This window comes from Centropristis striata, chromosome 7 (genome assembly GCF_030273125.1).
Source record: "Centropristis striata isolate RG_2023a ecotype Rhode Island chromosome 7, C.striata_1.0, whole genome shotgun sequence".
Taxonomy (NCBI): Eukaryota; Metazoa; Chordata; class Actinopteri; order Perciformes; family Serranidae; genus Centropristis; species Centropristis striata.
The window spans coordinates 40,297,507-40,321,406 of record NC_081523.1 but is presented as its reverse complement, the minus strand read 5'-3'; the positions used below and the strand labels follow the sequence as shown (position 1 = coordinate 40,321,406).

The 23,900-nt window shown below is 36.6% G+C and overlaps 1 protein-coding gene across 1 annotated transcript in view; it reads right to left on the bottom strand.

Moving 5' to 3' along the window:
• The window catches only part of loxl2b (lysyl oxidase-like 2b), an 85,730-nt gene that overhangs the window by 24,958 nt on the left and 36,872 nt on the right, over nt 1–23,900 (bottom strand). The window contains exons 4-6 of the mRNA XM_059338074.1: nt 20,349–20,560; nt 10,310–10,526; nt 1,676–1,859 (exon numbers count right to left, since the gene is read on the bottom strand). Coding sequence (XP_059194057.1) covers nt 1,676–1,859; nt 10,310–10,526; nt 20,349–20,560 — 613 coding nt within the window. The remainder of the gene's footprint in view (nt 1–1,675; nt 1,860–10,309; nt 10,527–20,348; nt 20,561–23,900) is intronic.

Sequence of the window (23,900 nt, the reverse complement as noted above, 5' to 3'; positions counted from 1 at the left end):
TACACAGCTGATTACCACAGAAGAAGAAGAGATGGGACAGAACAGTACACTCTTAGAAATAATGTGCTGAATTTGTACCTTTAGGGGTACAACAGCTTGTCACTGGGGCAGTACCCTCTAGACCAGTGGTTCCCAACCTTTTTCTTGAGGGACCCACATTTTTACCATTGTAAACTTTGCCGACCCCCCCATTGTCCATTGCTTCTATGAAGCCAAACTCAATATAACTTTCATGGTACCCTCTCTTTTTCTTTTTGAGATATTCAGCATTCTCATCTCCCTGACGCTTCGCCATTTTTCCATTAGCTCTGTTTCTGTTGTTAGGTGAGGTTACCACTAGGTGAGGTTACCGCTAGGTGAGGTAACCTCTAGGTGAGGTTACCGCTAGGTGAGGTTACCAAGAGGTGAGGTTACCACTAGGTGAGGTTACCGCTAGATGAGGTTACCGTTAGGTGAGGTTACCTCTAGGTGAGGTTACCGCTAGGTGAGGTTACTGCTAGGTGAGGTTACAGCTAGGTGAGGTTACAGCTAGGTGAGGTTACTGCTAGGTGAGGTTACAGCTAGGTGAGGTAACCTCTAGGTGAGGTTACCGCTAGGTGAGGTTACCACTAGGTGAGGTTACCGCTAGATGAGGTTACCGTTAGGTGAGGTTACCGCTAGGTGAGGTTACTGCTAGGTGAGGTTACAGCTAGGTGAGGTTACAGCTTGGTGAGGTTACAGCTAGGTGAGGTTACAGCTAGGTGAGGTTACTGCTAGGTGAGGTTACAGCTAGGTGAGGTTACTGCTAGGTGAGGTTACAGCTAGGTGAGGTTACAGCTAGGTGAGGTTACCGTTAGGTGAGGTTACCGCTAGGTGAGGTTACCGTTAGGTGAGGTTACCACTAGGTGAGGTTACCGCTAGGTGAGGTTACAGCTAGGTGAGGTTACCGTTAGGTGAGGTTACCGCTAGGTGAGGTTACCGCTAGGTGAGGTAACCTTTGTATACTGCAGGAGGGATGTTACACATGTCCTTATTCTCACGATATAGCCTTTATTTTTAAACTTTTCTAAAGTGATTTTTCTATTTAAATAAATTAATAAACGTTTAATGTAGCCCTTATTTAGTTGTTTTTGTCCCACTAATAAATTAAATGCTGACTCATCTATATTTAACACATTAGATTTATTACACCCCTTAAAATCAAGAGGGCTTCGCGACCCTCTGTGGATCTTTGGCGCCCCCCTGGGGGGGTCGGGACCCCCTGTTGGGAATCACTGCTCTAGGAAACATTTTGATTACTGTTTGAACCTTTTTGGCCCTCAAAAATGTACACAGTTAGTTGAGAACCAATAATTAGCCCTTTGGAGGTACAATAACGTAGACTGTTCCTTGAGGAAGATAAATGGACTCCTGCTGTAAACCTAATTCTGATATGTTTAATTATTCAACATCCTAAGCCAGGGATTCACAAAGTGTGGTGCATGAGCTGCCGCTAGGGGGTGTGCGAGATGAAGAATGTAATGGTGGTCTGATAATTACACAATTACATTTCCCCCCCACACACAATAAAGACAAAATGTAAAATCAAAAACTGTAATATTAATTAATCAATAAATGCAGGCCATTCAAAATGCCTCTAGATCCAAATGTGCAACCTGTCTTTGCATAAAAACAGCTAAAATGTAAAAGCTGATACCTTGTCCCAGGCGGCCTCCAGACAGGGCCTCTATGGCCGTCCCGAGGCCCAGCTCTCGACACACCACGGTGGCCGACAGCAGGCTCCAGTTATCATCACAGATGGTTCCCCACTCTCCGTTCTTCAACACCTCCACTCGGCCCTCGCCTACGATGGCCCCGCCACGGAGACGCACCAACGGTTGCTGAGGAGGAAAAAGGGAGACATTATAAAACACATCACTGTTAAAGCTGAGGTGTTCAAACTCTAAAACCACATTTTTTTGTTTATTCTGGTTCTTTGAAAAATAATAGAGCCAGGTAAAAGTTTTGGAGCGTGAACTTTTCCTTCTGTGAGATGATAATCTGTGGCGGCAGACTGGGTGGCTTCATGTTTATAGAACATGCTATTAATGCGCTTCTTGCATTAACAGTTTGGATAAACGGGAAGTGTTTAATTTTACAAGTAAACACATTAGAAGCAGTTAAGTCTGACATACTGCTATTGGTATTTACAAAGTAAAGGCCACACATCTTAATGTGTGCGCTCTGTATTACAATCCTTACTCCCACTGTATACATCCTCCACATACTGGCAAAACATTATTGTTTATCATTCATAATAATCCAAAGATATAAAAAAAATGGTATCCAGAGTAGAGTTAAGCCTTTCATATATTTTGTTTTGAAATAAAGCATGACTGAAGACTATTTTAACTACTTATAATAATACATACATACTTTAACATATATGTTTAATTACTCATAATAATAAAAAATACATCAACTACAATTTATTCAGGAATGTATGATTGTTTAAGAGATAAAAGCTTGATTATAAAATAGTAAAATATGAACTGAATCCACACAGAAACATTCAAAATTGTTACTGAAATTCAGTATTTCATATTTATTACTACTACTACTACTACTACTACTAATAATAATAATAATAATAATAATAATAATAATCTTTATTTGTAGAGCACTTTTAAAAAATAGGTTACAAAGTGCTTTACAAAGGCAACTTAAAACAGACATAAAAATCAACAGATAAAAGTAATTTGAGTGTATAAATAGTAAAGCAGTCTCATAAGAAAAATGAAAACATTCTGTTTAGCAAGCTACTTAGCTACGGTAAATACTTAGCCAAGAAGTTAGCTAAGTAGTTAGCTTAGCAAGCTACTTAGCTAAATACTTAGCCAAGAAGTTAGCTAAGTAGTTAGCTTAGCAAGCTACTTAGCTAAATACTTAGCCAAGAAGTTAGCTAAGTAGTTAGCTTAGCAAGGTACTTAGCTAAAAAATGGATATTGGTCATTTTTCACCCATGTTGTGCATTAGAAGAGTAGTGACACAAAAAGGGATTTTATTAAAAAATAATAAAGGAAAACATAAAATTAGGATGTATGATGATACAAAAACAAACTAATTGAGGAAAACCTGGAATACTGAATGATGAAAATAATTTGCAAAGATATAGAACATAAAAACTTTTACATATCAGGTCACTTTAGACCATGTTGTGCATAAAAGGGTTAATAAAGTGATAAAAACAGTAAGTGCTGTTCCAAACTGCTGTTAAATTTGTATATCTACATTTTTCTTAAAGCCTTTTTAAATGCTTCCTTGCCTCTATTTTTGAAAAGTGTTTACCACCCTGGAGGTGTCAGCTTTGCTTGTTTTCAAATTGTTAATATCTGCTTTCAGGATAAAATTCCTTAGAGTCAGCAGACTTCTTGAAGATGTAGATATAAGATGTGATAGCAGGCACGTCGCTCCCAGCCTGAGCTCAGCTGGGACGTGACAGAGAGCAGACAAGCTCAAACCTCACACTGGAATGTGGACGGAGTCACAGACAGACTCACATCAGCTCAGCTGCTGTTGATGTGAAACTTGTTTTTAGACTGAGGGAGTTTCATCTCCTCAGACACTTTCAGACAAAATAAAGCCTATTTTAGTCTGCTATGGGTGTGGTTGAGAAAAACTCCTTCTTTTATCCTTTGGGGAGGTCAAAGGTCAGAATTACACTGCAAAAAATGTGTATTTTTTGGCCTAAAACAGTGATTTAAGTTGGTAAAACTTGGAAATATAAATTACTGACATTTAGGGCAATAATGTAAGTTAGCACAACAAAGGAAGCCAGTTGTCTGCTCAAAAACAAGTTAGCTAAGTAGTTAGCTTAGCAAGCTACTTAGCTAAAAAATGGACATGGGTCATTTTTCACCCATGTTGTGCATTAGAAGAGTAGTGACACAAAAAGGGAAAAAGGAAAACATAAAATTAGGATGTATGATGATCAAAAACAAACTAATTGAGGAAAAGCTGGAATACTGAATGATGAAAATAATTTATTGCAAAGATATAGAACATTAAAAACTCATACATATCGGGTCACTTTTGACCCATGTTGTCAAAGTGCTAAAAACAGCAAGTGCTGTTCCAAACTGCTGTTAAATTTGTATATCTACATTTTTCTTAAAGCCTTTTTAAATGCTTCCTTGCCTCTATTTTTGAGCGCTGCTGTTGATGTGAAACTTGTTTTTAGGCTGAGGGAGTTTCATATCCTCAGACACTTTCAGACAAAATAAAGCCTATTTTAGTCTGCTATGGGTGTGGTTGAGAAAAACTCCTTCTTTTATCCTTTGGGGAGGTCAAAGGTCAGAATTACACTGCAAAAAATTTGTATTTTTTGGGCTAAAACAGTGATTTAAGTTGGTAAAACTTGGACATATGAATGACTGACATTTAGGGCAATAATGTAAGTTAGCACAACAAAGGAAGCCAGTTGTCTGCTCAAAAACAAGTTGGTGAGTTGTTGTTACTTATATCTTTAAGTTGGGGTTCACAACAAGGGACAATAGTTCTGATAACTCTTATTTCTTTGTTGGGAAATTTGGTCATCAGCGAAAGCTAGCGGCTAACTGATGCTAGTGGTTAACTGATGCTAGCGGCTAACTGATGCTAGCGGCGCTGCTTGTTACAGCTACAAGAGTAGCCATTAGCGTATCAATGCTAACTCAAAATTGTGGTCACAACATTAGCTGACATTTCATAGCGGCGTTACAATCGTGCCAATTCAGCACATTACAGAAGTTAGCAGAAGTAAGGATTAAAAGTTATTACAATGTAAAATTATAAGTTAGTACAATTTACAGTTGAGTTGACAAAAATCTGAATTCAGAGTTGAGCAAACTCAAAAACAAAACTTAAAATATTTAGTTTAATTGTCCAACTTAAAAATGTATCGAAGTTTGTTGCCTTGAAATTTTGACTTCTTTTTTTGCAGTGTAGGAAGAGAACAGCACCTGTGGAGCCATTAGGGAGTCAAGTGAAGAAAAGTTTTTACCAAAAATAAAAGTTTCTCTATTACAAAATCAAAATGCTATACACTTGATGGCAAAAAGTGTCTTTGAACCTCAGGCATATGTAAATGTAATTACTTTGCACACATACGCCCAAGTATACAGCCACATATGACTGCAGAACAGCTCACTCAACAACCATGGGCATTAATCTGCTGCTACTGGAACATACACTGTAAAAGAACCCTGTTGTTTTAATGGTAAAAACCAGCAGCTGTGGTTGCCAGAACTTTACCGGAAAAAATACGGTGCAACTTTTTGTAATATTACCGTAAAATTATATTGGCACTGTTGATTTCCTGTATTAGATTTACATTTTATACATTTTTTAAAAATTTTTATTTGTTTATTTTATTTTATTTTATTCTTTTGTTTACATGTATGTATGTATATATATATATATATATGTGCATACGTAAGATGCACAAGTTTTTTTTATTTATTTATTTATTTATTTGAAAAAAAAATATATATATATACATATATATATATGTGTGTGTGTATATATATGTATTTTTTTAATATACAGTTATTATTTTGTAATTATTATTATTGTTTGTGCGTCTGTTTGTTAATTCACTGTTAAAAATCAATACAAATTGTTGAAACAAAAAAGATATCCACTTTATTCCATATTTTACCGTAAAAAATAAAACGTTTTTCCATCAAAACAAACACTGTTCTGTCATATGATTGACAGGAAAATACTTTATAAATGCTGCATGAATTAAAGATTTTACCATTAAATATTACAGTATATTTCTGTTAGAGATATGGTGTTTAGTACATTTAACAGTGAGGAAAAGTATTTTTACAAAAAATGAATGCAAAAATGATTGCTTGTATATATATTACAGTATATTTTTTGCTACAAACACAGTGCCATTACATTTTACTTTGGAGTAATGTATTTAAAAAAAAAAAAAAACTGTAAAAAAAAAAATACTGTTTTGGCTGATACATACATTTACGGTGTTTCATTGTTACTGAAACTGAATTAACCCATTTATCATTTTACGTCTTTTACTGTCATGGTTTAGTAGTTTTTTTACCGTGAAATCTACAGACATTTTTTACAGTGTACCCTCCACTCTTCTGGTTTCAGGCTTTCCACCAGATATAAGAACATGGCTGCAGAGAGCATCAATGAGCTTCAACAATAAAGTTAAAAAAATAATTAAATTAAAATCCGCCAGCGGTCTTTCCAATAGATCCAAAAGGTGTTGGATGGGTTTCCAGACAGGGTAAACCTGTTGCCACAAAGTTGGAAGCCCACTATAGTGAAAAACATCATGTTTTCCTTATCTTGTGATGAGATTTCTTGCCCAAACAATCAACAACATCCCCAAACTAAATGTGTGTAATGCACAGCTGATGAACAGCTGCATAGGAAATTAAATGAAATCATGTGGAAGAAAAGACTACACATCATCAGAAGATGATTTCTGACAAGTTATATGACTGAAACGCTCTCCAATTAACAGTGCTGACAACTAATTGATTCAACAACCCCAGATCAACACAAGCCAACAGTATGTCCACACACTTGTGGCCACATAGTAGATTTATTTTAACGTAATTATAGCTGACACTATACTGGCAGATTCATCCCAAAATAACAAAAGCATATTTGAGATAGATATCTCCCTCAGACCAAAGCCTGAAGGGATTATACATTTGGCTGCCTGTTTGTGTGTGTGCATGTCCACAGCTAATCTCTTCTGCTACTGGACCTCTCATGTTTGTGGTGATTCATCATGTTTGATAAGCCTGTTTTGATTGTTATATATGGTCAGAGACTGCTGTCTCCTCACAGGTAAAAAACAGGCTTCAACAATCTTAAAAGTGCAGTGTAAAAGTGCTCAAAATTACTTCTTGCAATTAATGTTGGTCTGCTGTTCTTGCACTGAAAAAAAAAATCACAGTAAGTGTTTTTTTTGTTTTTTTTTGCTTTTTTTATTCCTTTTTATACTGTTATACATGCATTTGAGCATGAAATATGTCAAGTTGCTAGCCTGGGTATACCCATACTGCCTCGAATTTCATTTCGAACCTGCAGGCAGTCTGGAAACCAGAGAGGTTTCTTATCCCTGTTTTAGGGATCCAATCACAGAACGGGGAGGGACGGTCTGTCAAGACGATGACACGTACTACTGGACAGATGGAAGCTTGTAGTTTTGTAGTTTTCTTACGGATCCAACATGGCTGCAGCAGACGCGAAGCTCTCTTTATCTGTAGATGGTGTTTTAAATAGTTTAGAGCGGAAGTTGATTTTAAAAGAAGAACAACGCTTGACTTTAAACTCCTGTTTCACCACCAAAAAGGATGTTTTAGCCTTAATGCTTCCGACAGGATTTGGCCAAAGCCTAATCTACCAACTAGCCCCGCTACCGCTCGCTGCTGTAACCACGGTGATCTGGCTACGAGCCGGGGGGCAGCGGAGCCCCCAGAGACCCCCAGCAGCTCCTCTATTGACCATAAAATCAGTGGATGTGTGTGGCTGAATGACATGAGGGGGGATAAGGTGTAAAAATAAATAATCTTGCAGAAAGAGAGAACTGGAGAAGCAAAGCAGCAAGCAACACACATACACACACACACACACGGTAGACTGAGAGCTGAAACTACGGAGCAGCCAGAGTCAGAACATGCTGCAGAAAAACGTTGCAGAAGCAGAAATCAGCATTTAGCCTCAAAGTAGAGATGGGCTAGTCTGTAAATTAAAACATTCAACATTAATTATTTACGTATGCTTTTCATTTGGGTGACCTGATGAATTAGATCATCTGTGTTTATTTGTGCTACTTGCGCAAGACGTGGCATAGCAAACAATTAAAATGAACATTTGTTTTTTTGTTTCATAAGATGGGAAGAATGCGTAAGAAAAATAAACTCACATGTGATATTAAGACTTTGCACGGCAAGTTTCAGTAGAGAACATTTAACAGATTGTAAATTACAATAATGAACTAATGAACTCCATCTAACCTTTTCAAGTGCACAGTGTTCTTTTGGAGGGCTCCTTTGTGCCATGTCTTGATTTTCCAGATTTTCTGTGTGCAGTTTTTTAACTGCAAATGTGTCAAATGTGTAAAAACTGCTCTAATGATGGAGCTTTACTGACTCTGGCCCATAGTTTCATGCTCTGAGAGGAATAAAAGTTAGCTAACTTTGGTGTTGCTTCCTGGAGATTTATGTTTTTCCTTCCCCTGTTCCAAGAATTTCAGGACATCATGTCATCTTTAAATTCCCCAGAAGATGATAATTCATTTTGATGAGAAATGTCGAAAACAGCCACAGCTGCAGTTCACAAAGTGACACTGAGTGTCTAAAGGAAGTGTTGGCTGGATGTCTAACCAAACACGGAGTGGCCCTCCCTCTCTGTTAGAGCCAGTGAACTGAAGTGAACCAGAGCAGATATTTCTTATATCAGCTCTGTTTACCATTTCAGTGACTCCTCTTTATGACTCCATCCATACACATCACTCATAATATTAATTTGCTACTGGAAGAAGACAGTAAAAACTGTTAGAGGCTCATTATACAAGGACAAGTATTTTTCTAGTGTACTGATAGTTTAATTCTCAGTCATGTCTGATAAGAACAGAAAAAGCCCAAGTCTTTATTCTGTCCTACAAAGTCTAACTGCAGTAACTATATTTTTGGTCAAAATTGAGTTATAACTAAAAATGAACTCCTTTTTTCTCAGTTTTACCTTTTGCGTAGTTACTGCAGTTAGGGCAGCATAGGTGAAGGACAAACGTAAAATTAAGTACAAAAAGTATCATTAGTCAGGTGTGTAGTGTTGTCAAAAGTATCGATACTCAAACATTGTATCCGGATACGATACTCATTTTCAAAAGTATCGATACCCCCAGTATACACAGTGTCAGTATACATAAGCATAGAGTTAATAAGTTTACATAAATGTTGGTGACTGAAAAGTGTTATTTTCCCAGAATGAGTTAGTTGGACAATTAAACTAAATATTTTAAGTTTTGTTTTTGCGTTTGTTCAACTCTGAATTCAGATTTTTGAACTTATAATTTTACATTGTAATAACTTTTAATCCTTACTTCTGCTAACTTCTGCAATGTGCTGAATTGGCACGATTGTAACGCCGCTATGAAATGTCAGCTAATGTTGCGACCACAATTTTGAGTTAGCATTGATACGCTAATGGCTACTCTTGTAGCTGTAACAAGCAGCACCGCTAGCATCAGTTAGCCGCTAGCATCAGTTAGCCGCTAGCTTTCGCTAATGACCGAATTTCACCACTTTCCTGCATTTCCCAACAAAGAAATAAGAGTTATCAGAACTATTGTCCCTTGTTGTGAACACCAACTTAAAGATATAAGTAACAACAACTCACCAACTTGTTTTTGAGCAGACAACTGGCTTCCTTTGTTGTGCTAACTTACATTATTGCCCTAAATGTCAATAATTTATATTTCCAAGTTTTACCAACTTAAATCACTGTTTTAGGCCAAAAAATACAAGTTGGCTTTTTTGCAGTGCAGATGCCGAGTACTCAGATACCGGATACAGTCCTAGAAACTACTCACTTAAACCACCGGCTCTATCCTGGCCTTCTTCGAGGAAAAGTCCTTGATAAAGTAATCAATGTTCAAACAATATCTCAGTGTACACAAAAGGAACCCAGAATTGTATAATAGTTTAACTCTATGGAGTCTTATTGGGCTATTTTGTCCATTTTTGAATCCTTTTCGTCTTTACGTGTTTTTGTAAGTCATTTTGTGTTTTTTGTTTTGGTCATTTGTGTCTTTTTTGGGTAATATTTTTGTCTGTTGTTGTGTCTTTTTTATTCACTTTGTGTCTTTTTTGTCATTGGTGTCATTTATGTGTCTTTTTGTGTCTGTTTTAGTTATTTTGTGTCTTTTTTTGTCATTTTGTGTCTTTTTTTGTCTTCTGTGGGTTATTTTTTGGTTATTCTGTCTTCTCATTTTGTGTCTTTTTTGGTCATTTTGTCTTTTTTGTCATTGGTGTCATTTATGTGTCTTTTTTTTAGTTATTATGTGTATTTTTTTTTGGTCATTTTGTGTCTTTTTTTTGTCATTTTTATGTCTTCTGTGGGTTTTTTTTGTTATTGTGTCTTCTTATTTTGTGTCTTTTTTGGTCATTTTGTGTCTTTTTCAAGCCATTCAAAGACTTTGAATGCTTAAATATCATCTTTGCCATTTTTTCATGTGCCAATGTGCCCCTCTGATTAAACACTGGCCACTGCCAACCCTACAGGTGTGTGTATTCTAAATGTACTGTAGAATAGACCTTACCTCTTGTCTGAAGGCCTTCCTGAATCCTGTCATGGACGTCGGGGCAAAGTCTCTGCCGGGTACGCAGCTCACCACCACAGGCAGCCCTCCAGCACAGCTCTCATTGGACTTCAGAGCTGCAGTCTGGCCCAGTTTACAGCTGGACAAATGGGCTTCATTGCCAGTGCAGTTGACCGAGAAGTCCCAGTATGTGGGCTTTCTCCGGCGAGCAAACATCCTGGACAGATGGAGAAGAAGGGAAGGAGACTCATTAAGTATTCAAGCAGTTAAGGGGCATTTTGTTTTAACCAGGCGGCAATCTCCGTGTCTGAGCACGGAGAAAACCAGGAAGTGCATAAAGCCTGCAATCCACCGAAAATTCCAGCAGGGGGTGCTAAGTTTGGCTGCAAGAAAATCTGCCCATTCATTTCAGTGCAAAATGTGAAAACTTCTCACTTGATTTGTTACCTCAGAAATCACTTAACTAGCGATTGAAACACTATGGTCTCAATCGCTAGTTAAAAATTATCTTCAAGACAATTTGATGTCAATAGCTCTAATAATGGCCCCATTTAGAAGAAAATAGAAGATAAAGAATCGTATGATTTGGGGCGGGGCTACCTTTGATTGACAGGTCACTGACAAGGCGAGCCGTCATCAGGAGAGAAGCAGAACAATGCGTATCCACGGCAACATGTCAATAAAATTATAAATAACGTTATATAGATATAAAAAAGGATGTTTAGTGGTTTGGTCTTTGACCCTTTCACTGTATTTTCACTTAATGACAGTTTATTTGAACGTTTTGTTCATTAAATGTCTTGTTCAGTGTTTGGTTGGACTAACAGACACTCCAAGGAGTCGCTGCTCAGTTTTCTGAGGTAAGAAAGATACATTTTGTTTTTGTTTTATTGCTAGCCAAAGCTAACATCCCAGATAATGCTCCAGCTAATGCTAACATGAATTAGCAGCAGCTTCTCTCAGTCAGGTTGAGGTGTAGAGAGGCTGTAGTCAGTGATCAGATCCCTCTCCTCCTCCACAGTCCAATTATGGTCTGCTCCCCGTATCAGAAACAAGATGGAGACGAGTGTAACGCTGAACTCGTTGCTTCCAACGGGCCACAAACCAATGGGTGACGTCACGGTGACTACGTCCATTATTTATATACAGTCTATGGTTGCTAGGCAAGGTTGATGCCCAAATGTATTTGCAGACACAGGCAGTAAAAACAATAGTTAGTGAAATTACAGGTCCCCTTTAATGGTGGGTTTAGTGTAATCCAACCCACCCTCACTTTCAGCTGTAGTAGGCAGGTGTGTAGCCAAGAAGCTTGTAGAAAACTTTTCCAGCACGACTGACACACAAAGTTAGCTGCTAGTTTGTGAATAAAGTAGAGCATTTAGATACTAATGAGCTGAAAGAGGGTGGATATTAGATTTATATCTGCTGGGGTCAGTAGCACATGTAAATAGACAAACATTTTTAATGTGTCGATATAACTTTACTCACATTTCAAGCATGTACTCTGAAATATGTGAGTGGATGGGAAACTAGGATTTCATTAACCCGTTAGGGTTCTGACCAAGGTTATTATAGTTAACGAAAACTGACGAAATAACGAAAACTAGAATTGAAAAAAGAAAAATTGAAAAATTTTCGTTAACTGAAATAAAAATAAAAACTAGAGTTTTTAAAAAAACGATCACTAACTGAAACTGTTTTTTGTGGTTACAAAACTAACTAAAACTAACTAAAATTATAGTGAAAAGTCCTTAGTTTTCGTTTTTGTCAACTTTTTTCATTCATAATTCACTGTTTCTATTTGAACATGCAACACATGGTGAATATGTTTACTGAGACTGGGATGTTTACACTAGAACCAAAATTCAAAACACCTGGAGCTGTAAGAGATGATTCTGATTCTGATTCTGATAATAACCTTATTGGGGCTGAGATGATAAACCAAAGGAAATAAAGGCTAAATTTATTATGACCTCTTTGAATCTGGCAGCCAACACATAGCCCATTACAAAAAAACTAAAACTAACACTAAAACTAATAAAAACTAAACTAAAACTAAGCATTTTCAAAAACTAAAAACTAAACTAAAACTAGAAAACTCACTCTAAAAACTAACTAAAACTAACTGAATTTGAAAACAAAAATTCACAACGAAATTAAAACTAAAACTAATGAAAAATCCAAAACTATTATAACCTTGGTTCTGACAGAACCGGGTTGATTTTTTTCCTTCAGAGGCTGTGGTTAAATAATGCAGTCAGGCTAAATCTGGCCATTGACCTTTGACCTCAAGATGTCTGACTGAAAATGGGTTCTACGGGTAAACACAAGTCTGCCCTTTACAGACATGTCTGTGCAGTTTGAGGCAAAAAGCATGCCATTTTTGTCATGCAGTATATTGCCTATTTTATTTAATATTTATTTATTTATATGTTATTTACATAGGATGTATGCCGTTCCTAGATAGACTTACAATAAGGGAGTTTCTCAGAAGTTTCAGAACAGAAGCACTCTCTGTCCATTCACTGAAAAATGTAATTCCAACAAAAATGTCTTTTCATACCAAGTCACAGCATAGATTTTACCTCAAGGTTGGTGTCAAATAATTTAGCACCAAATCTGTGTAACAAATGGCATCAACCTAAAAAAATCACCGCAGCAACTTGAGATACATAAGCATGAGATACGCATCACAATTTTTTATCAAAATTTATCAAATGAATATTCAGGTTCCCAGCTTTCAGATGTACATAACCTCCATGTTGTATGTTTTATCTGACCTGCTATCTCCCCCTAAATATCCCCTGACCCCCACCCCTCTGAAAAGGGGGGCAGAATGTGAAGGCACTTCAGCAACTGATCCACATTAAATCTGCTGTTCAACAAACACAGATTTACCAAGATTTGGAGTAGAATTATTAGAGCATCACAATGTTTTATGAAACTAGACAAGACATTAACATATTGTCTAGTTCAGTAGTTCTCAACCTTTTTGAGTCGCGACGAATGGACCACAAAATGATCAAAAAAGACACAAATTGAGCAAAAAAGACACAAAATGACCAATAAAGACACAAAATTACCAAAAAAGACACAAAATGACTAAAAAAAAGACACAATGACCAAAAAAAGAAACAAAATGACCAAAAAAAGACACAAAATGACTAAAAAAAGACACAATGACCAAAAAAGAAACAAAATGACCAAAAAAGACACAAATTGACCACAAAATGATCAAAAAAGAAACAAAATGAGCAAAAAAGACACAAAATGACCAATAAAGACACAAAATGACCCAAAAAAGAAACAAAATTACCAAAAAAAATACACAAAATGACTTAAAAAAAGACACAATGACCAAAAAAAGACACAAAATGACCCAAAAAAGGCACAAAATGACCAAAAAAGACCCAAAATTACAAAAAAAAAAACCACACAATGACCAAAAAGACTAAAACACATTATCACATGAACACTTTAACACAGTGGAGACAGAGCTGAATTCCAAAATGATTTGGCGACCCCCAGAAATCATCTCGCGACCCCAATTGGGGTCCCAATCCCAAGGTTGAGAATAGCTGGTCTAGTTAATACCAAAAACTAACAGCTGGAGACTTCACACTCGTATGATCTTGAACAAACTGGGGTTAATGACACTCTTCCAGGCCTGCTGGGTGCTAATCTCCTCCTCCACATATCAGAGTGAGACCAGATTATGTATCAAATGAGCCTCGTTTGCAGAGCGTGTCCTAGCCTTGTGTCTCATGTCTGAAGTGTAAATAAAAAAAGAGAAAAGGATTAAAATGGGACAAGCAGAATTAGTTTTCTGGTTTGGGAGCTGGTGAGAGGGGAGCTGCAGACTGGAAGCTAGCCAAAGCTAATGTTGGAGCCACAGCCAGAGGATCGGCTCCACTATCTCCTCAAATGCAATTTGAACACAGCTGTGTTGCATATCAGTGCTGTTCAAATGGAGAGAAGATTGAATAAACTGGTGGTCCCGAGGCTTTGAAAGCTGACTTCTAACTAAAATCTCATTTTAAAATTAGTTTAAAACACATTCATACTCCATATGTGTTTCTCTACTTTTAATACAGTTTAACTTTACTAACTTTTTACTTGAAATTAATGGCAATGCCACCAAGGTGGGCCATTAAATAAAGGTGAATTCCATTGATTTTACATGTGTCAATTTTTTTGTCAAGGTTACTCTATGAATACTTATCCCATACTTTTGTTGTCATTAGTTTGTAGTTTATTCCTTTTCTTGGAGATCCTCATTTGGGAAATACCAGTTAACCTTGTTTATATGTTTGTCTGTTTACCCTATGTTTTGTTATTTATTTTGTGAATATATACCTTGAAAAAATAGGAAAAAAATGCAAGGTACAATATTGTAAAGAAAACGAAATTAATATGTTTGTGAAAGTAAGAAGCCTTGCAATAAAGTATTTTAGAAAAAAAAGTATTTTAGCAGTTAAAGGTTATTTTGTTTTAATTGGTGCTTTGTTTGAGGAGTGAATAAAGGTGAATTCCATTGATTTTACATGTGTCAATTTTTTGTCAAGGTTACTCTTTGAATACTTTCCCAGAAGTGATCCATTGTGTTAACATTTTGGGGGCTAGTTTGCTGTCTTACTGTGAGTTAGATAGAAGCTTTATTATCAATTTCTCCTCAGTTCTTGTCATGTTATGTTCAGTCAATGACTTGTACTGTAGCTACAGGGATATGGGCCGAAATATGTGCCACCAGAAACTGAATTTGAATTATTTATATTTGAATCTGAATTGCTTAATTTGAATAATTGCATTAAAAAATGAATTGGAATCACAAAATTTGAATTTGTATATTTCAATTTGAATCATTGCTTTGAAAAAACTGAATCTGAATTGTAATTTGAAGTTATTAGTTTGGAACTCAATTGAATGTTCAGTGGAATTCATGTGATTCAAATTCAGTTTTTTAATGCAATTATTCAAGTTAAGCAATTCAAATTCAAATATAAATTATTCAAATTCAGTTTCTGGTGGCACATATTTCAGCCCCTACAGGGAGACATAGAGAAATATGTCTCCTGGAATGCTACTATATATGCAGTCACTGGATGCTTAGGTCAGTAAATTCATCCAATCTGTACATTTATCACTTTTTATACAGCAACTTCTCATTTTCTGTTTATATGCGTGTTAAATGCAGAATGAGAGGTTTGAGCGCCTAGACTAGTTGTTTTTAGAGGCAGCTCTGACAGAGCTTGGCTGAGTAATTAATACAGGTCACCATTATCAATTCTGACTCAAAAACTGATCCATATCAGCAATCCGTTTTTTAATGATTGAAATCAAAAGCAGGACTGAAGAAATTGAAAATAAGACCATACTGATTTAGTGTTGTACAAAAATATAGCAGTCATGTCACACTTGATATCATGTAGTCTGTCTTTTTAAAGAAGGACTTGAAAATGTTAATGACATGGAATGAAAGCAATGATCTGTTGTTCCCTATAAATCTAGACTTGATGGCACAGCCACCAGTGCTGAAGTGACTTTTAATAATGAAAAGTAATGTAACAGGTTATCTTAAGTAATTCTTCTGCATTTTAAAAATAACAATTTGGACAATTTGACTCTTTCTTCTCTCTTACAAGTCTTTCAACTTTATGAAATTGCGTCATCACTATAATTATCTAGAATGGCAATCTGAGTGCAGACCTCCATTAAGGCCATTCACAACATCAGTGAATGTGAAAAATACTTGTTGTATCTGATTTGGATCTGCTTCCAGATGACTGATTTCTACCTTGGCTCATGCCAAGTTTCATGAACATTGGGTCAGTAGATTTTCCATAATCCTGCTGACAAACAAATAAACCGAACAGAAAAGATGACTTTCTTGGTGGAGGTCATAATAGTCATTAAAATATGAATTATCACTTGAATAATATTCTGGGTTAAACACTTTTTCATCTCAAGATAAATAGTTTTTTTTTTTTTGTGTCGTTAGTTTGTTGTTTATTCCTTTTCTTGGAGATCCTCATTTGGGGAATACCAGTTTGCCTTGTATATATGTTTGTCTGTTTACCCTATGTTTTGTTATTTACTTGGTGAATATATACCTTGAAAAAACAGGGGGAAAAATGCAAGGTACAATATTGTAAAGAAAACGAAATGACTGATTATGTTTGTGAAAGTAAGAAGCCTTGCATTAAAGTATTAAAAAAAAAAGATAAATTGTTGCACAGTTGATTATTTAAGATTAGTTGCAAATAAAAACAACCCCAATGCACAGGATGTGGCACAAACTCTACTGCACACACACATTATAGGGAATCACAACTTCTTCATATCAATATTTAGACATTTTAATTTAAATCCAGTATTCTCAAACTGATTTTGAATAAAGCTAAGCTACAAGGGAGCATCAACATGGATGCAAACTCAGGATATTGATCTGTGGCAGTGCTCTGCTCTGTGTCTGCTGTTTTTAACCCTTTGATACACAACATGGTCTAAAGTGACCCGACAGAGTTTTTATGTTGTATGTCTTTGCAATTAATTATTTTCATCATTCAGTATTCCAGGTTTTCCTCAATTAGTTTGTTTTTGGTCATCATACATCCTACTTTTTATGTTTCCTTTATTAATTTTTTAATAAAATCCCTTTTTGTGTCACTACTCTTCTAATGCACAACATAGGTCAAAAATTACCCATATCCATTTTTTAGCTAAGTAGCTTGTTAAGCTAACTACCAAGCTATCTTCTTGGCTAAGTATTTAGCTAAGTAGCTTGCTAAGCTAACTACTAAGCTATCTTCTTGGCTAAGTATTTAGCTAAGTAGCTTGCTAAGCTAACTACTGAGCTATCTTCTTGGCTAAGTATTTAGCTAAGTAGCTTGCTAAGCCAACTACTAAGCTAACTTCTTGGCTAAGTAGTGAGCTTGGCAAGTTACTTAGCCAAGTATTTAGCTATGTAATAATACAAAAACTTTGTTTCTTCATAAAGTATGAGAAGCAAAATGGAAATAATGATCTGTTGTTATCAAAAATCAAGATATTTAAAGAATACTTGAAATAGTCAATCATAAAATAAGTTGATATCAAAAGATAGAGACAGAAACACACAGCAAGCATTAAATAACATGGGAAATGAATGCAAGTAATTTAAATTTGACCATGTTGTACATTAGAAGGGGGGTCAATATGTTGTGCATCAAAGTGCACCAGTTAAATGTTAAATGACAGCATGTAAAAGGACACGTATCATGTAGCTGGATGGAAAGTTAGGGAGCTGTGGTGATCTGCTGTGGTGACTTAATGCAGAGGAAACTTCCAGCCCAGGCTCAGACAGTAAACTCAAGGTTAACTTGAGTGCTAGAAATTTTATGGTAGGCCGTGATTAACCTGTGGCCGTTTGGTTGCAAGCTTCCTCATGAAAGCAATGTTTAAATCCTCAGTGCTGCCTCGCACATTACGACAGCTTTGTGGAATGTTCTGATGTCGGATGTAAAGGAGTCATGGCGGGTTTTAGTGCATGAGGAGCTGTTATGCCAAGCATCTGATGCACACATTGGAACATGTGCAATCTGAGGTTATTCAATATATTATTAACCCTTTAAATGGTCGCAGCATTCAACCAAATGGACCATGTTTGATCACTGTAAAAAATGAGAGATTTTAGATGGATTTTACAGTGAAAAACTGCTAAACCGTGACAGTAAAAGACCGTAAAATGATGAATGGGTTAGTTCAGTTTCAGTAACAACTAAACTCTGTAATTGTATATTTACATTTAGTCATTTAGCAGACGCTTTTATCCAAAGCGACTTACAGGAAGAGTAAAAGCAAACAATCAATGTATAGTGCAATAAAAATTAGTGCATCAATAAGTGCTAGTGACAATTCTTTGAGTAGAATTATCGTGTGCCAAAACAGTATTTTTTTTACATTTTTTGGGGGGAAAAATACATTACTCCACTGTAAAATACACTGGCACCGTGTTTGTAGCAAAATATACTGTAATATATATACAAGCCATCACTGTAATTTTTGCATTTATTTTTTGTAAAAATACTTTTCCTCACTGTTAAATGTACTGAACACCATATCTCTAACAGAAATATACTGTAATATTTAGAAACGTGCCCAACACTGATTCTTCTACACAGCAACTGCAACAAAAAGCAATTTCCCCTCTGTATTAGTATTTCCGATTTTCTGATTTTTCTAATTATCTACAATATATGTTTATATAACCTGCAAATAAAGGAAAGTGAAGCCAAATGTACACTGCAAAAAAGCCAACTTGTATTTTTTGGCCTAAAACAGTGATTTAAGTTGGTAAAACTTGGAAATATAAATTATTGACATTAAGGGCAATAATGTAAGTTAGCACAAAAAAGGAAGTCAGTTGTCTGCTCAAAAACAAGTTGGTGAGTTGTTGTTACTTATATCTTTAAGTTGGGGTTCACAACAAGGGACAATAGTTCTGATAACTCTTATTTCTTTGTTGGGAAATGCGGGAAATCGGTGAAATTCGGTCATTAGCGAAAGCTAGCGGCTAACTGATGCTAGCGGCTAACTGACGCTAGCGGCTAACTGATGCTAGCGGCTAACTGATGCTAGCGGCTAACTGATGCTAGCGGCGCTGCTTATCACAGCTTAAGAGTAGCCATTAGCGTATCAATGCTAACTCAAAATTGTGGTCGCAACATTAGCTGACATTTCATAGCGGCGTTACAATCGTGCCAATTCAGCACATTGCAGAAGTTAGCAGAAGTAAGGATTAAAAGTTATTACAATGTAAAACTATAAGTTAGTACAACTTACAGTTGAGTTGACAAAAATCTGAATTCAGAGTTGAGCAAATTCAAAAACAAAACTTAAAATATTTAGTTTAATTGTCCAACTTAAAATTTTATCGAAGTTTGTTGCCTTGAAATTTTGAGTTCACCCAACTTTTCTTTTTTTGCAGTGTAGGAAGAGAAGTATGGTTTTACTAGGGCTTAGTGTGGAGTGGCTGATGGTGCTGTTCTGTATTGTAACTGAGTGGCCAGGAATAACATATTTCTAATAATCATTAAGTAAAGTGTATTAAAGAAAAAAAAACATCAGCAATAATACTGAGTCTTTTGTCTTTCTCTATGAATAAAGTTAAGCAGCCATAACTCTGGTATTCAGAGTTGACTTGGAAACTGATCTGGGCACAGCCCTAGTATTTGTATGCATGTTAACATACAGCTACCAATTTGAGGGTGTGGTAAAGAAATATGGAAAAAAAGATCAGAGTTGACCATCTGCGACCTGCCCAGAGGCACATTATCCAACAAAACCTCCACTGACTCCAAGCATTCAATTGCACGGCCACAACTTTTCAAAATACCTCATGATACCATGAATTTTGGTGGCCACTCTTGAATCAAACCCTAAATACTCCTCTGCTCTTTGAGTTACCCAAGACCACACATACAGTAGTCCAATACACTGCAAAAAAGCCAACTTGTATTTTTTGGGCTAAAACAGTGATTTAAGTTGGTAAAACTTGGAAATATAAATTATTGACATTTAGGGCAATAATGTAAGTTAGCACAACAAAGGAAGCCAGTTGTCTGCTCAAAAACAAGTTGGTGAGTTGTTGTTACTTATATCTTTAAGTTGGGGTTCACAACAAGGGACAATAGTTCTGATAACTCTTATTTCTTTGTTGGGAAATTCGGGAAATCGGTGAAATTAAGTGGCTAAGTGATGCTAGCGGCTAACCGATGCTAGCGGCTAACTGATGCTGGCGGCTAACTGATGCTAGCGGCTCTGCTTGTTACAGCTACAAGAGTAGCCATTAGCGTATCAATGCTAACTCAAAATTGTGGTTACAACATTAGCTGACATTTCAAAGCGGCGTTACAATCGTACCAGAGAAATTCAGAGTTGAGCAAACTCAAAAACAAAACTTAAAATATTTAGTTTCATTGTCCAACTTAAAATTTTATCGAAGTTTGTTGCCTTGAAATTTTGAGTTCACCCAACTTTTCTTTTTTTGCAGTGTACTCACTTGTAGACTCTGGCATTGTACTTCCTCTCCCCGGGGAAGCCAAACATGCCACAGATGACTCTGGCGTTGAGCTGGGTCCACTCTGCGTTACAGATCTGTTTCCATTTGCCGCCATCTTTGACCTCCACGTAGCCCTCGGTTACCGGGATTCGCTTACGGTACGACGACAGGATGGCTCGTATGCGCACGTCCTCTACTTGAATATCAAGGTTCTGGGGAACAAAAAGAGAAAGTGCACACACGTCAAGGAACACATTTTAACCTATTTAATCCTAAATTTTTTCCCAGACATGAAAATATCCAAATCATGTGTCATTAGTACTCCTATTATTGAAATAATCAACCATTAGTTTAAAAGACTTTCATGGAAAAATTAGATGAAAAAGTGTGTTTTATGTTGGGTCACAATAGTGAGTGGTGGGATAAGATGTTGTATCTACCATTTACCCATCAGGATGTTACCAGACTAACTGAATTTACCCTCGGGGATAAATAAAGTATTTTTTAATTTTTTATTTGATTTATAGACTACAATAACATTCTAGTGTGACTTTGTCCTACATTATCAAATATACAACTATAGCAATATGAATACCGAGAAGACAATACATAGAGCAAACAACCAAAAAGCAGTTATCGGTCTAACTCAACATTGTTACTTTATTGTAACATTTTTACTTTTGGATATTTCCCATGTGATCTCCCTTAGAGTGGGAGGAGGAGAACATCCATTGGCTTTGTTTGACATATTCTGCAGGAATAGAGCCTTATAACTAAGACATATTTTTATGGTCACTACTGTCAGTAGTTCTCAGTAGATCACCCGAAAAAGAAACAAAATGACCAAAAAAAGGAAACAAAATGACCAAAAAAGACAGAAAATGACCAGAAAAGACAGAAAATGACCAAAAAAGACACAAAAAAGACACAAATTGACCACAAAATGATAAACAAACAACACAAAATGATCAAAAAAAGATACAAAATGGCCTTAAAAGACACAAAATGACCTAAAAAAGACACAAAATTACCAAAAAAGACACAAAATGACCAAAAAAGTGACCAAAAATACAATAACACATGAACACTTTAACACAGTGGAGACAGAGCTGACTTCCAAAATGATTTGGTGACCCCCAGAAATCATCTTGCGACCCCAATTGGGGTCCCGACCCCAAGGTTGAGAATAGCTGACTATTGTGACCGGTGGGATAAAATGGGTTAATTAAAGACGTACAAATATAAACCCATCGTTTCTAGGAACAAATCATTCTTGCTTATCTATTTGTCATAGAAAGCATGTGCATATGTATGAAATATATTACTTTTTCACCATGGCCATAAAAAGTCTTGTATTTTCATTTCCAGACGAGGCAGACCTCTGCTAATGTATAGGATGTAAACAGGCATTACAGCTGTCTAGAAACAGTATTTCCTGTGTTACATAACATGCAATAAAAAAACCAAAGCCCCCTGCTCAGATCTGTGTGTGCTGCCTGTAAATCTTTTCACGGGTGCTTTTAATCCTAAACATTTTTACAGCCAATCATTCTATTAAGGCTTAACACCATGACCGGCTGCCCTACAACTGTTTCAAGCTTTGAAATCCAAAGGGTGTTCCACGGTTCCACGTGCAACATGTGTGGCTGGAAAGCATCAGTCACTGGAGGAAAAAACAACATTGAGAGGACACGTGCAGTAGGAGGATTAACTCTATGGAGTCTGGGGCTATTCTGTCCATTTTTGAATCCTTAAACATTTTTAAATGCCATGTTGGGAGATATTTTTTTTCAGCACAACCTCGCCTATATGACCTAATAAAAATAGATTTTTTTATTATTCTGGTGAATGGAGTGCACTTATATAGCGCTTTTATCCAAAGCGCTTTACACTACACACTACGCTCATTCACCCACACATTCATACTGGTGGCAGAGGCTACCCTAAACGGTGCCACCTGCCACCATTGGGAATTCATTCTCACACCTATGAACGCAACATTGGGAGCAATCTGGGGTTCAGTATCTTGCTCAAGGATACTTCAACATGTAGGCTGCCATGGTCGGGGATCGAACCACCAACCCTCCGATTATAAGATGACCCGCTCTACCAACTGAGCCACAGGAGACTTTTTTCTGACTTACTGGATCAACATTTTGAACCAAAAAGAGATCTTGTGATTGTGTGTGATCCTGTCATCAACTCTGGTTTTTATTCTAGTGGGACTCTATTTTATTAGTGTCTTGTGTGTTTAGCGTAACAATTTGGGTCATTTTGTGTCTTTTGATGTCTTTTTTTGTGTCTTTTTTGGTCATTTTTTGTGCCTTTTTATGGTCATTTTGTGTCTTTTCTGGTCATTTTGTGTCATTTTGTTGTCTTTTTTGTGTGAAAGAAAACCACATATATTTGTTGTTTCTTGTCAACTTCCTCTACAGCAGTAGCTCTCAACCTTTTTGAAAAAGAAACAAAATGACCCAAAAAAGTAAACAAAATTACAAAAAAAGACACAAAATGGCCAGAAAAGACACAAAATGACCAAAAAAAGACACAAATTGACCAAAAAAGACACAAAATGACCAAAAAGGAAACAAAATTACCAAAAAAAGACACAAAATGACAAAAAAGACACAAATTAACCAAAAAAGACACAAAATGACCAAAAAAAAGAAACAAAATAACCCAAAAAAGAAAATAAATTACCAAAAAAAGAAACAAAATGACCAAAAAAAAGACAAAAAATGACCAGAAAAGACACAAAATGACTAAAAAAAACAACACAAAACGACCAAAAACATTAAAACACATTAACACATGAACACTTTAACACAGTGGAGACAGAGCTGACTTCCAAAATTATTTGGCGACCCCCAGAAATCATCTCGCGACCCCAATTGGGGTCCCGACCCCAAGGTTGAGAACAGCTGCTCTACAGTGCTGACCTGACTGAACTGGCAAGGCTCTCATGGTTTATATGTGAGTGCAATGAGAGAGAAGGAGGACCAGAAGTGGTGGAGCTGTGTAAGAAGTACTGTGTTCTTGCTAGGTTGTTCTCCTTTTTCATGTTTTCATTTGGAGAAAATAAAAGTTGACCTATTTCTTCAGCCTGTGTGATGGGTTCTTCAGGTCTCACCATGCTTCTCTGCTTCTCACCTCGCAACAGACCAGTAGAAAGTCTGTGTTAATCAGTATTAACATAGAGAGTCCTGTCTGTCAGTCAGTGGTCTGTAAACTAGCAGGCAGTGTGGGGCTGTCAGAAACCAGCCCGGAGCCCTTCCTCTCAGGCTATTTGCAGGGATTAAATAACCATTTTCCTCTCCAATAGACCAAACCCACATTCTTGTGCTACGTGTATGCTGAGGGGAGGGAGCTCAGTCTGGCTGGTTGGGGGGGGGAACGTTGCTTTGCTCTACAGATGGGCCGGCAGAGACTCCTCTCATATACAATAATGAGTAAGTAGGGTTTTCTAAATTGGCGTTTGCCTCCAGGGAAGGGCAGAGGGCTGCGGAGTGAAAGGTACCAACATCAGTCTCTCTACCCTCTGCTATTTTCTCC